The following is a 13,567-nucleotide window of genomic DNA, read 5'->3' as shown; positions in this document are numbered from 1 at the left end:
TGCCTTGAGCATGCACAGTAATCCCCAGTCCACGTTCCCCTTATCTGAATGCATTCTCGGTGGGTCACGGACTCAGGATGGGAAGGCAGAGTGCATCAGCCGCCTCTGCTTGACGCGTCCCTTAAGTCTCAACCGCTGCCCTGCCCCATTTTGGTATTGAGGACCCTGGGGTGCTTCAAAGTGGAGTTTCCCACACTCTGGGTTTGGCCGGTCACCTCCTGTTAACGGGCTCCTCTGTCCCCTGTGTTTCTGTAAACTGAAGGGAGATATAGAGGCCTGATGGGATTCATAGGAAGAGACCTTGGATGTAATATGATCACTTTGGCTGCTAAGGTTGAGAAAGGACTGTAGGCAGTTTCAGGGTAGAAGGAGAGAGACCTATTAGGGCTATCTCAGTGAACTCTAGAAAGAGGAAGCTGGGGGTGGGGCAGTGAGGAGCTCTGTGGATTGTGGGAGTTGAGGTGTTACGTGGGAAGATGGGTCCAAAGTGTGGATATGAGAGAGCCACAGGGGCTGGAGATAAAATTGGGAATCATCTAGAAAGATAGTTTTCACAGATTGATGAGAGGAGGAGAAATGTGGCCCGGTCCCTGGGCAGGGCCGTCAGGGAGGGGAGGAGGAAGCAGGAAAAGGGACTGAGCAGTGGAAAGGTCAGAGAAAGAGCAAGCAGGGGGAGGATCTGGGGCTGAGGCTTGCCAAAGTGTCCAGGAAGAGGTTGAGGCAGCTCAGAGAGTGGACCAGCAGCCCTCAGTCTTCTCCCACCCCTCCCCCACCCACAGGCAACCCTTTTCAGCTCTTCAGCTGGTTCTTTGACTTGTATTTCTAAGTAGCAAACATATGCTGTTCCTTCTTGGTTTTCCACTACACACATATGCCGTTCCCATCCACTATTCTTCCTAGACAGTTCTTTTTTTCTCCCCTACCTTTGGTTACATCAGTGTTGAGTATTTACATTATGATGTCTATGTTTGTATTTGAAGCTGAACCATGTGGTAAATTGTGATTGTTTTTCTGTTCTGCCCAACTTTTTGTTTTCCTTGAAGTTATTAATTGCCTTCTTTTTTTCATTTGCTTAGTTTTCTATGTACTAAGTCCTGAATTCTCCACCAGGTCATTTAAATTTCCCCTTGGTTTAGTCACTTTGGTCCTGTTGAGGGTGTCTCGCCTGGAGCTGTCTGCCTCCCACCCAGTGATGCACTCTGGTGCAGAGCTGCCATCCTGGGGAATGACCCCTCAACTCTCCTAGGTTTGATCCCTGTTTATTGTAGTCTAGGTATTCCTCTTGTTCTTCACACTCATTTTAGTAGCGCGTATGTACACACACATGCATGTGCACACAGGCAAGGCAATACCCATGTATTCTTTGGGGGTAAGGCCTGAAGTGAAGGACTGTGGTAGCGATGGGGAAGGCAGAGGGCCTGGAGTGTTCATTCTCCTGGGCAGAGAGAGGCGGGGGTGCTGGGCTGTGAGAAAGTGGGTTTCTCGAACCATCCCCCTCCTCCCTACTTGCGGGCTGCCCGGTCAGAGCCAGTGTTTATTGGCTGGGCAGGTCCAGCCCCTGCCAGACCTCCGCCTCCACCCTCAGAGCTCTACCGGTCTGCTCCAGTTCCCGTGGGGACAGGGACAAGGGTGAAGGAGGATAAGGGCAGAGGGAGTCAGGATAGGGAGGGCTGTCAGGAGGCCACTAGGTGAGTGGCACACTCCCCAAGGCAGTCACCACCCCTGAGCTCAGCTGGCGTGAAGGAGAGCTTACGCCCTCCTTGTGCCCACACAGGCTTCCGGGCATCAAGGGCTGGCAGGGGTGCCCTGTGGGCAGGGGCTTGGGAGGCCCTGGCACAAGAGGCAGCCTGAAGCCTCAAGGTCAAGGCCCTCAGTCTTCCAGCTGCATGGCTGGCACTGCCCACCAGTCCTACAGAGGCACAGTCGGCTCTGCAGACCGCCATCAATCATAGTAACGCTGGAGACCCCCCCTGGGCCACGCAAGAGCTCAATCTCCCCTAACTTGTCTCCAGCCCCTCCCTGACCTCCCCCCCCCCCCCACTTCCCTCCCTGCCACATCCGGGCCTGCGGTGGGTGTGGGCAGCACAGGGTGAAGGCCCCCTTGGGAGGGCCCCAGTGCCTGGCGGGTGAGTAATTTTATTTACCTTTCCTGAGAGGCCTTCTGTCCTCTCATTTTCTCCAATTAGCCCGGCTCTGCCTGAGCAGCTCCAGCCCACGTGGCCTGTGGGGGCTGTGGGCACCCCACACCCTAGAGCTCAGTGGTCACCTCCCAGGTCCTTGAGGCAGGGACACCTGGCAGGCTGGTTAGCTTGTGCTCTCTGTGCCTCTGGCTCCTTTCTCCTCTGACACACAGCCCAACAGGTGTCACCGCACTGGCTGCACGGGCACTCAGGAGGGGTGACCACAATCCCCACACTCGTTCCTCCTCCCGCACTTGCCTCCATCCCCGCGTCGGATACACTATCCCCAAGATGGCAACCTTGACCTTGGGGTGCTCCCCAAGCAATTGGGTTCCCCACCTAAGTGCACCGTCTGGTTCTTCCTGTGTAGGACACTCCACTCTTCCCTGGTGAGCACCAGCCCTTGCTGCCTGCCAAGCAGGGTGCCCACCCATCATGCCACGGACAGTGTCCTTGCTGCACTCACTCCGGTGGAGCGGGTCAGGCTTCTCTGTTAAGCGATGATGTCAGGACGGCGCAGAGGTCTTGGGAAAATAGTGCCGCTGCCATCACTCAGACCATTTCAATTTTGGGGGGTCCGTTCCTCCCCACTTCATCTGCTAAATGGTCTGTGAATTGTTGGGGTTAGAGCCGGGATCGAGTAGCGGCCAGTGGAGGACATCCGGCTCTGGATTGTCTGCCGACGCCCCTGTCGGGCCTGAGCTCAGCCCTGGCTCCGGGAGAGAGCCCGAGGTATTCGCGTGGGGTTGGTGGAAGGAGTGTGGTACCTGCGGACTTCCCTCCGCCATCGTCCGCCCCTTCACACCCTTCCGCTGGCTGATGGTGACCCTCTGGGGGTTGGGAGCCAAAACGAATGGACCGTCCCCTCGGGCCCAGGGTGTGGGCGAGCCCCACCTAAACCAGCATGGGAGGGTGGCTAGAAACTGCTCCGGTGGGGACGGGGAGGGGCGCTGTCAGCCACCGGTCGGGTCGCGCTTTGGGACCCCCTCAGGGGTTCCAGCTCCAAGTTATCGGGAAAATGGGGGGCTCCCAGAGGCAGCACACCAGCCGCAGTCCTCATCCAAGGCTGCTCCCTTCCGTGGGGAGGCCCTGGGCCCGGCCCCGCCCTCTCTTTCAGCCCAGCTCCCCACGGGGTGCGGCCGCTACTCAGACTCTTTATTGTTGGAGGGTACACACGTCCTTAAACACCGGCTACACCGGCAGGCGCTCACAGCACGGCTTCCCGTCACACCCCGACCCCCCCCCCCCCCCCAGCACAGGGCAGAAGGGAGGCCCTCAGACCTCCCACACCGGGCGGGGCAGGGTGGACGGTGGGGCCGCTGTCCGGCTCCCGTCCCTCCCGCCTGGGCTCTGGGTGGTTCAGCAGGGCCCTCTCTCAGCACCCGAGTCCGGCCTCGGCGGGGCCCGCGGGGGCGTTAGAAGGGGCTCTCGGCCAACCCAGGGAGGCTGCTGACCCGGCCGGTCTCCGCGGAGGGGTCCCGGCCGGCCCCGTTGCTGCCGCCCCCGCCCCCGGAGAGCAGCAGCTTCGCGCTGGGGGCGCGGCCCCGGGGCCGGGCCGAGGCCGAGGGCCTGTGCACGTGGCGCTGTTCCCGCAGCGAGTTGCCCACGTGCCAGCGGTGCCAGCGCCGCAGCAGCTCCGACTGCACCTGGGGGGCGGGGGGGGGGTGCGGGGCAGGTCGGGCCAGTCCCGCCCCCCGCCGGGACCCCCGACCTCCCAGCCTTGAAGGACCCGCCGGCGGCCCCGGGTGTAGACAAGGCGGGCTGCACCACCACGGGCCCCTGGGGTCTTCCGGTTCCCGGGCACCCCCCCTTCACCGCGCACGCCCCGAGCACCAGGCCGAGGCTGACCATCTGGGGGGGCGGGGGGGGGGGGACAGCACCCGGCGTCGTGGGGACCGCGGCGCCAGTACATGCAGATGGACGTGGGGGGCGCCCCCTGCACCGGTGAGGCCAGGGCGCCTAAGCTCCCCTCCGACCCCAAACGCAGGCCCGGTCCCAGACCTCCCCGCCTACCTCCTTATTGAGGAAACAGTACAGAACAGCCACCAGCAGGCCCTGGAGAGAGGAGGCAGTCAGGGCCTCGCCCAGGCCCGGAGGGGGCCAGGCGGTTACAGGGGGCAGGGCGGGCACCTGGAAGGAGCTGAGGAAGAGGTCGAAGAAAAGCTTGGCGGAGCGCAGGGTCCCCTGGGCGTGCTCGTCCGTCACGAAGGCAAACACCACCTCGTGGACCCCCAGCAAGGGGATGAGGGTCAGCGTGGACTTCGCCAGCCTGTGGGAAGGAGCCTGAGCCGCCGGACCCAGCCCTGCCCGCCGGGGCCCCGGTGTCCCCCCGCGCCCCCAGCCCTCCCGCCTCCTCCCGGCCTCGGGGTCCGTAAGCCGCCCGCACCCACCGGAACTTGTAGTCGGTGTAGCGCATCTGGCGGGCTCGCAGCTTGGCCACGAGGACGCGGAGGACGCGGGTGAAGATGAGGAGGTTGATCTGTGTGTGGAGGGCAGAGCTCAGGGCGGCCCCTCCCGGAACTGGCGGCCACGCGGGCCGGGGTTGGGCACCGGCTGGTGTCCCGGCTGAGGGCCAGGGCCTCCCTCCCTGCGGCCAGCAAGGTCGTCCGCCTCCTCGGGCCCCCGGGGCCCACACAGGAGGAGGGGGCGGGCGGGGGCCAGACACCGGCAGCCTGCGTACCCCTCCCCGTGCCTCACTTCCTCACCAGGATCGCCAGGAAGACGGGGAAGCGCAGGATCCACCAGAAGCCCATGTTATCGTTGCTCGTCCAGCACCTGCAGGGCGGGGCCGGCTCAGGTCCCGCCAGCACCCCCTCCCCCCAGCCATGGGGGGTCTAGTTAGTGCCTTGGGAGAGGGTGGGAAGTGACCCCCATCCTTGGGCAGGCTCGCTCCCCGCCCCCGCCTCTGACTATTGACTCCGCCCACACACCCAGCCCAGCACCCTGCGGCCGCCCCCAGCCCTGTCCTCTGGCCGGCCCATACTCACTGGATGTTCTCAAACAGACACTTGACCACAGCCCAGGGGATGACGAAGAGCATGGGGGCACCTGCGGGGAGGGGGCAGCTGTGGTCCTGCGGCCCCGGCCAGCCTGCCCCCCCCTCCGCCCCGCACCGGCCTACTCACCCCAGCCGAGGCCCAGGTAGAGGGCGAAGAAGCTCCTCTCTGGGAAGGCGGCGAGGCCCAGCAGGCTGTGCAGGTACACGCCCTCCACCAGCAGCCAGCAGTAGTTGGCCACGATGCCGTACTGCATGAACACCGCGGCCACCCGGCAGCCGGCCACTGCCTGGCCGCAGGGGCGGGGTGAGCTCGGGTCCCGCGGCCACCTGCCGCCCTGGGGCCGGGAGGCCCGGAGGCCCGGAGGCCCGGTCTGGGTGCTCACCCCATCACTCAGCCAGACGCTCACGCTGAGGTCGTCGCCGATCTTCTGGCTGTATCGGGTCTTGAGCAGCGTGTCGATGACCAGCACGGAACTGGCCTTGAGCACGAAGGACGCGAACAGGTTTGCGTGGATGTAGTTTCGGGTGCAGTGCAGCTTGCTGTGGGGACAGCGAGTCGGTGCCTGCCCGCCGGCCCGCTTCCTTCCGTGGGGGCGGAGGGGGGCCGAGCAGGGTGGGCGGGCGTACCTGAGGCCCAGCAGGGTGGCGAGGGCCAGGAGCAGGGCCCCCAGGGAGAGAGAGTACCCCACCGTGTACATCACCTGGAAGCTGTTGTACATCTTGGCCACCTCCTTCTGCAAAGCGCGGTGGCCGGTCAGGGCCGGGGCGCCGCCGCGCCCCGCCTCCCGCCCCCCTCCCCGGGGCCCCGCTGTGCCCGCCGCGGACTGACCTGGACCTCAATCTCGTCGTCGTCCATCTGGCACTGAGAAGCATTCCGCCACGGCTGCCCCCGGGGCCCGCGCACCCACTGCCCGTCAGGCCCGCACTTCTTGAAGACGAGGCGGTGTTGCACTGGAGGGACAGGCTCCGGTCAGCCCCCGGCCCCCGGCCCCTCGGCCAAGCCCCGCAGCCCCTCCACAGTTACCTTTGTGGTGCCAGGGCAGGTACCAGGGGCAGGAGATGTTGGCCGTGGTGTTGGGAGGGGTGTCCGGCCAACAGGAATACTTGTCGAAGGTTCTGTTACAGACCAGCTCTGCGAGGCAAAGCAGGGCGGGCTGGGAGGGGCCCCTCAGCAGGGCCCGGCCTATGCGGCCGGCGGTCTCCTCTTAGAAGGCCCTGCCTATCATCCTCTGCTCCCCAGCATGCAGCCCTCCCCCACTCCCCTTGCACACCTGCCGTCTCCAACGTGTGCCCCAAACCCACCCGGGCTCGTCCCTCTTCCCAGTGCCCCCTTGCAGTGCCTCCCTCTCCGGGGGCCGAACCCCTATCTGTTGGCTTCCTTCCAGGGTCCGGCCCCGAGTCTGTGGCTCACATCCCCTTTCCCTCGGCCCAGCACAGGCTCCCTCCCTCCATCGGACAACGGCCCTGAGTGACCCTCAGAACTTACGTGCCCCTGTCCCTGCCTGCGCCGCATGACGGCCCATCTCCCTCTGCACCCGGGCCTCGTGTGGGCTGCCTCCCTCACCACCCCATCTGCCTGCTGGGCCTGAAGCTCCATGGGGGCAAAGACATGACCCCTGGGACCAGCAGCGGACTGGGGGGGAGGTGGGGGACTGTGTAGCTCCCAGTTCTGGACCATTTCTTTTCTTTCCTGGTGTGTGGCCTTGAATAAGTCGCTGACTGGCCTTTCCGCGGCTCCCCTATAAACGGGGGGAGGGGGGGCAGGGGGGCAGGAATGGTGAAAGGCTAGGGGCTCACCGGTGGGGGGGGGCAGCAGGCTCAGGTTGTAGAGACACTGGTCACCGTACAGCTTCCACTTCTCAAACAGGAAGTCCATCACCTGGGCGGAAGGGGCCTGTGGCTGGGCGGACAGGTGAAGGGACAGGGGACAGGACTGCATCAGCGGGAGAGGCAGGCCGGTGGGTGGGAGCCCGGGGGGGCTGGCGGGGCGTCTGGCCGTGGTGCTCACCTGGCAGGCCAGCAGCAGCAGCAGCGGGAGAAAGTGGGGGCGGTGTGGCCAGGTGGGGGGCATGCCTCTGAGCGGCCGCCCCCCACATTTGGCTGGGACTGCGCGGCTGGGGCAAAGCGGTCCTCCTGGGCACGCACGCTCCTCTGGGGAAGTCCGGTCGAAGCAGCGGGGCCTGTGGAGGGACCCCCACGGGTGAGGAGACCCAGCTGGGCTCCACTGCGACCAGAGGGGTTTTCTTCTTCCCTGAAACCGCCCCTCTGAGCCTCTGGTCCTGTTGATGAAGTGGGAGCCGGGAGGGAGAAGATGCCAGAAGTCGCTCTTGGCCAACGACAGGGTTGGGGTCCGGCCCAGTGCCAGGAGGTGCTGCCCAGGGTCGTGGAGGCTGTGCTGTCTCCCCCGGGGGGAGCTGGGTTTCCCACGGCTGGTGGCTGTCTGTCTGGCAGCTCTGACAGGCCCGGAGCTCTCCCCGCCCCATGCTGGTGGCGGTCACCATCCTGCCTGACGACAAAGCTGCTCGAAGCAGCCTCCCTGGTTACCCACCTCCTCCCTTCGGCCCTTGCCATCCTCCCTACCTATTCTTAGCCCCTGGGAAAGGCAGCTTGCCAGGCCGGGGCGGGGCGCCAGGGCCATCCATCACAGTGCCGTGGTTATCCAGGTGGCCCCAGGCCAGCTCCCAGCCTCGTCCAGGGGCCAGGAGTGCCGGGCACATGCCTAGGATGGTCCCTGTCACACACATGCCCTCTTCCCAGGACTGGGGTGTCGAGGGGTACCCTCTGGGCCCCACCCAAGGCTCAGGCCTGGCTTCCTGGATCCCCTGGGGCACATAATGCAGGTGGCTGGCTGCCCAAGCTCGGGACCCCCACCGTGGTGGTGCCTGCAGGGGGGTGCCCTGGGCCTGGCCTGAGTCTGAGTGGAGATCTGGGGTAGCAGATCGGATCGACTTTCTTTGCTTTCAGAGCCTGTCTTTGGCTCTGAGCGAATTCCCCGAGGGCAGGAGGGAGGGGCCCCTCAGGGCCTGGGTGTGGACTCCCTTAGGAATGGCTTGCGTGAGCCCTCCAGGGCCCTGGATAATCCCTTCTTTGGGCACCCTGGCAAGGAGTGAACAAGTGATGGACGGATGGATGGACAGATGAACAACCAGTTGGCTGGAAGACAGTGAGCAGCCAGGGGTGGGAGGGGGCGGGGTGGGGTGCAGGCAGGTGGAAGGTTTCAGCTTCCTCCCATCAGCGTCCAGTTGGGCCCTCGTGGGGCCAGCTCAACCTAGGGCTCCCCTGAATTCACCCCTCAGCCCTAAGGGGACCCTGAGACGTCACCATGTGGGGTGAGAGCTCAGTGATCCAGGACGGGCGCTTCTGTGGGGCTCCTGACCCAGCCCCTGACCACGGGTGCAGGCCAGCCCGGTAGAAGCCTCACCCAACGGTCACCGGTCCCCAGTCTACAAGCCAGGTGAGGGGACACGCAGACTGAGGGCTCAGGAGCCGAGGCGCCACAGTGCGGAGGACCCTTTTGGCAGGGAAAGTGGCAGGCAGGTGGAGAACGAGGGCCAGTTCAGGTATCTCCAGCCCTGGGGTCGCCCAAGGGGCCTTATCTCCTGAGGCTGATTGGCCAGCCCCGTCCTCTGCCCTGCCCCTTGCCGGCTCCGGCCACTGAGCCGGGTGGGTAAGGAACAGGCAGGAGCCAGCCTCTTGCAGGAGGGAGAGGCGGTGCAGGGGTGGCCTGAGAGGCAGGGAGGGGGAGGCAAGGGCTGGCTGGGGCACGGCGGACAGCGAAGATGCAGGCAGGGGACACGGGGAGGAAGGACGGCCCAGTAGGTTTTCCCTGCCAGCCCCGCAGCTGGGGATGGGGAGCGAGGAGCTCCACGCCAGAAGGACAGCCCCTCGGACCTCAGCTGGGGGTGGCGGCCGGGACAAGCCTGGCAGCACCTGAGCAGCCGGCTGGAAAAGGGGAGCTCACCTTGCTGACTTTCGGCCGTTCAAGGCTGAGGGTCTCGGGCCCTGGCTTTCGGCACCCAGATGCCAGGCCGGCCCCACAGCAGAGGGCCTGTCGCGTGCCAGCCCCGTTCCGGTTCTGGGGCCACGGGTAAAGAATTTAATTTCCCAGAGGCTCAGTTTCCCCACTTTACAAATGGGGATCCCTGCTTCCCTATCTTGAGGAGTAAATGAGCTTTGCCACACGGATGACCATGGCCAGGCCCCTGCCCTACCGCGGGGGCGCACTGAAATCCAGCCCCGGGATAAATATTTGCCGAATTGGATGAGGGTTGAAGCCGAGACGATGAGGCGGTCAGAGGCGGAGACGCGGCTTCTGGGGCTCCCCCAGCCCCCCATCGGCCGCAGCTCCAGAGTTAGCTATTTTCCACCTTATTACCCTAGCTTGAGCCGGCGGGGGTGGGGCACGGCCCGCCAGGGACCCGAGCCTCCTCGCTTCGTGGACCGGGTGACCTGGTCCTGGACTGCCCCCGCACAAGTGTCAGCTCGGTGCTGGAGATGTGGGCAGGGGTTTAAGCAGAGAGGCAGAGTCAGGGGCCTCGTGGGAGGTCTGGTGGGCTAGGAAAGGACGAGGTGGCCTTCCCCAGCTGCTCAGCTCACCTCCTGTCCCCTTTCCCAGCCCTTTCCCTCCCCCCTTGGATTCCCGCCCCCCCCCACACCACCTATTGGGCTGGCTTGCAGGGGGTGCCCAGCCCCAAGCCTGGCCAAGGCACCACTCCCAGGTGCTCACGGCCCAGCCACCATCCCACCAGCTTCCACTGGGGATAGCTGAAGGACTGCCAGACTGGACTGGAGGAGGGGCCCCCAGAATGGGCGGTTGGTCCAGGGAACCGGCTAGGTTGCCCTGGTCACCCCCTGTTTGCCCCTTGATCCAAATGGGGGGGGTTTGAGGATTCCCAGCCTCAAAGGGGTGTGACGTGGTGGGGGTGGGGGGTGTTTTTGTGAAACCAGAGCAAGTAGCAGGAAGGTCATGGCCCCAGGGCAGGATCAGGGGCCACCGGCTGTTGACAAAGCCTGACTCCCGTGTCCTCCCCACCCCCGTGGGGCGGAGCAGACCTGGATGCCAGCCAGGGTGCAATTCCCCTCCAACCCTCATCCCCCAGCGCTGGGGGACCAAGAGACAGCCAGGGCCAGTCCTGTGACCATGCGGGTGCCCAGACGTCAGGGGTCAGTTGGTTCAGGGTGGGGACAGAAACCCCGAGGCCTGGAAGTAGTGGGGGGGGGGGGACACTGGAATGGTGGGGGCAGAGCAGAGCAGGTCAGCCACCGGCCCTCGCTCTGGCTCAAAGTGACAAGTGTGGGCCCCACGAAGAATGGGCCGGGCAGGGTGCAGCGCCACTCGCCCCCTCCTGGGGAAGCCGGGTAGAAGGGATGATGCAGTGGGAGTCCTGGGGACCTGGGGGTGGGGGGACGGGGAGGGGGGCTGTTCTGGGGAGCTGGGGCCAAAGGGGGCAAGCAGGACTGCCTCTGCCCTCCCCCTGGGAATCTCTGGGGTGTCTCCTTAGAGCTGCTTGTGGGCACCTTGCGGGGGTGGCCAAGGGGGCGCGTGCTGGACAGGAGTGGAGAGCTGACTGGGGCCGCAGGACAGAGCGCCGGGCCGCCCGGACCACCGCCCGCAACCCCGGCCGCCCTCCCCAGGGAGGAGACCCCAGACTGCCCGACGGTGCGGGACCCGGTTGACCGTCTGAGCTGGAAGGGCGAATCGGATGGGGACGGAGGTGTCCGCCGGGGTGAGGACAGCGACACCCCGGGCCCTGAGACCGCCCGGCCCACGACAGGGGTCCCCGCCGGCCATTTCTGCGCTGCCCACCCCGCGGGCCCTGGCCGGGTGGGCTCCGGGGACGTCCCCTCGGGGCCGGGCCCGGGTTGCTCACCGTGTGCCGCTCGGCCTCCCGCTCCGGCCCCGGTTCCTCGCCGCCCTCCGCGCTCTCGGGTCGGCGCCCGCTCCGCTCCCGCGCCCGCCGCGCGCAAACTTTCCGGCGGCGACGCTGGGTGGCGGTGGCGGTGGCGGCAGCGGCGGCGGCGGCGGCGGCGGAGGCGGAGGGGCGGGGGCGGGAGCAGCCCCGCGGGGGGGCGGGGTGGGGGGAGGGGGGGCCGCACGGAGGGTCCCCGCCCGCCCTCCCCCACCCGGCGCCGCGCTCCCGCCCCCGCCCCCGCCCGGGTCCCGGACTCCTGCCCGCAGATCGCTGCCCTGCGGACCCCCACCCCCGGGACGGGTCTGCAGACCGGGTCGCGGCGGGTCAGCGGCTACCCCGGGGAACAGGAGACGCGGGGGGGGGACTGGTGGGGGTGAGCAGAGCGCTCGGCCGTGGCGGGAGGGAGGCTGTGACTCGACGTCCCCTCCTCTCGCGCCACCCCCCGCCCCCCCTCCGCGCTCCCCGACCCGCCCCGCCTCTTTCCCGGATGCCGCGCCGACTGGACCCCACTTACCCCCGCCGCGGCTCTGGGGGACATTTCTTCCGAGCGCGCCACGGGGCAGACTGGGCTGGGTGGGGGCAGGGCGGCCCGTGGGGTGTCCCCCGGCCCCGGGCTCTCGGGGCCTCTCCAGCACCGCTCGCTTGCCGGTGCCACCGACCCGACTCCTCCCGCCGATGCCGCCGCTGCTCCCGGTGCCCCGGGGACGCTCTGCTCCTCCCAACCTCCTCCTCCCCAGACTTCTGCCCTGGGCTCACCCTCCTGAGGGTGCCCTCTCCTCCCCGCCCCCCCGGGAGGGGGCTAAAGCCTGAATCCCAGCCCCTGCTCTGTGCCCAGTGACTTCAGGGTCACCAGACCCCAGGGACGCTTTGGGGCCTCCTCTTTCCTGGCCTTTCAGCATCCTGGGACCCTAACTGTCCTCCCTCCTTCTAGAACGTTATCTGGTGTCTGTGGCTTCCAGGGTGGCACTCCCCCTCGCCCTCTTCACTGCCCTGCTCTCTCCCTCTCCTTCACAGCTCCCAGCCACCCCCCCCCCCCCCCCCCCCCCGCCTCCTCCGGGTGCCCAAGGCCCCCCCTGGAGCCCTCTCCCCCCACCTGCTCCTAGTTTCCAGAGGGACTTCCTCCACCCACCCCACCCGCCTCTGGACACCGGGCAGTGTCCCAAGGCCTCCTGTCCATCAGCAAATCTCCATTCTCCTTCTGCATCTCGCTGGAATCCATCGGGTCTCTTCTCCACTGTCAACCCCGACCAGCCACCCACTGTCACCCAGGACGGCCTCCCTGGCCCAGCTCCTTTTTTGGTGCTACCCTTTGTCCTTGGGACCCTTCTCTCGACGCTACTTCCGTTTTAGGGGGACACTGGAACCTGTAGGCCACCCTGCCGCCCATCCCGCAGTCCCCGGAACAAAGCTAAAGCTGGCCCCGCTGGGCGACAGGTAGCCGGTCTTTAGCACATCTCTGTGCCCGGCCGCACACCCCGTCCCAGGGTGGGGGTGCCCTTCGGACCTCCATTCTTACCAGCCCACCCGAGACCCTGCCCCCAGAGCTAGCCTTTCTGTTTTCATTCTGGGAACGGGCAGAAGGCAAAGGTCAGAGGCAAAGGTCAGAAACTGTGGCTCCACCTAGGGCCACAGCTAGCTGGGTGCAGGTGCAGATGCTGGGCTGGGGGCGGGGGGAGTTAGCTTCCAAAGACTCCCTTTGCCTCTGCCTCCACCCTCCCCCATCCCCTTCCTCCAGCTCCCCCCCTCCCCACCCCACCCCCCACCCCACCCCGCACCTTTCTGTGGTGGGGCCCGTGGAGGGGGCGGCACAGATCTGGGTCACGCCCCGTCCATCCCCAAGGGAGACCCTGCCCTGCAGCCCTGGTTGGGTCCCAAGCTAAAGAGATGGGGGGTGGGGGGCAACACCTGTGACGCGTGGACTGGGGCGGGGGCGGGGCGTGGGGGGGCATCAGAAGGGGATGGGACAGATGGGGTGGGGGGGCCTCCCAGGGCTGGGCCACCTCTATTTACATAACGGAACTCAGAAGACATAAACAAAGTGGGAGCTGGGAAAGGAGGGGGCTGGGCCTTCCCACAGAGCCCGAGTGCTGAGGAGGGTGCCTGCCCTCTGCAGAGTCCCCGAGGGTTCTGAGGGGAGTGGCATGTCCCTGGAGGTATGCTGGCTAGGCTCTGGGGAAGGCCAGGGTGAAGACTGGAATGCGGGCTCCATCTGTCTGCACCGCGAGGTCTGGAGAGAAGCCCAGCAGGGCTTAATTCAGGTGCTTGACCAGCTTATGGAGTGCTGCCCACAGGCCCAGCGCCCGCTTGCCTGTCGGGGGAGAACCAGACAGACGCCCACCCTCATGTTCTAGGGTGGCCAGACGGGTGGCCGAACAACAGAAACCGAGGGCAGGGGGAGCCCGGGTTGGGAGGGGCATCAGGGCTGCAGGAAAGAAGGTGGAGCCAGAAGGGGGTCCTCCCCCCCCAGACAGAGCCGC

General features: G+C 66.1%; 1 protein-coding gene across 2 annotated transcripts; it reads right to left on the bottom strand.

Moving 5' to 3' along the window:
• Nucleotides 1-3,314: 3,314 nt before the first annotated feature.
• GCGR (glucagon receptor) lies at nt 3,315-12,104 on the bottom strand. Of its 2 annotated transcripts, none has more exons than XM_060645139.3 (14): nt 11,605-12,104; nt 7,187-7,358; nt 6,976-7,078; nt 6,203-6,310; nt 6,008-6,129; nt 5,806-5,912; nt 5,562-5,718; nt 5,306-5,465; nt 5,168-5,228; nt 4,886-4,955; nt 4,571-4,659; nt 4,311-4,449; nt 4,194-4,235; nt 3,315-3,826 (listed from the first exon to the last, which is right to left on the bottom strand). In XM_060645139.3, exons 2-14 carry the CDS (start codon nt 7,247-7,249, stop codon nt 3,596-3,598), a joined length of 1,452 nt encoding a protein of 483 aa, XP_060501122.1. In that variant the 5' UTR covers nt 7,250-7,358; nt 11,605-12,104; the 3' UTR covers nt 3,315-3,595. The 2 variants fall into 2 exon arrangements, with proteins under 2 accessions (XP_060501122.1, XP_060501121.1); XM_060645138.3 differs by lacking the exon at nt 11,605-12,104 and adding an exon at nt 11,049-11,208.
• Between the last annotated feature and the right edge of the window lie 1,463 nt (nt 12,105-13,567).

The sequence above is a fragment of the Panthera onca genome, chromosome E1, assembly GCF_046562875.1.
Source record: "Panthera onca isolate mPanOnc1 chromosome E1, mPanOnc1 haplotype 2, whole genome shotgun sequence".
NCBI classification, from domain to species: Eukaryota; Metazoa; Chordata; class Mammalia; order Carnivora; family Felidae; genus Panthera; species Panthera onca.
Note: the sequence above shows the minus strand (reverse complement) of the source record. Positions and strands in the feature narration are given on the sequence as shown.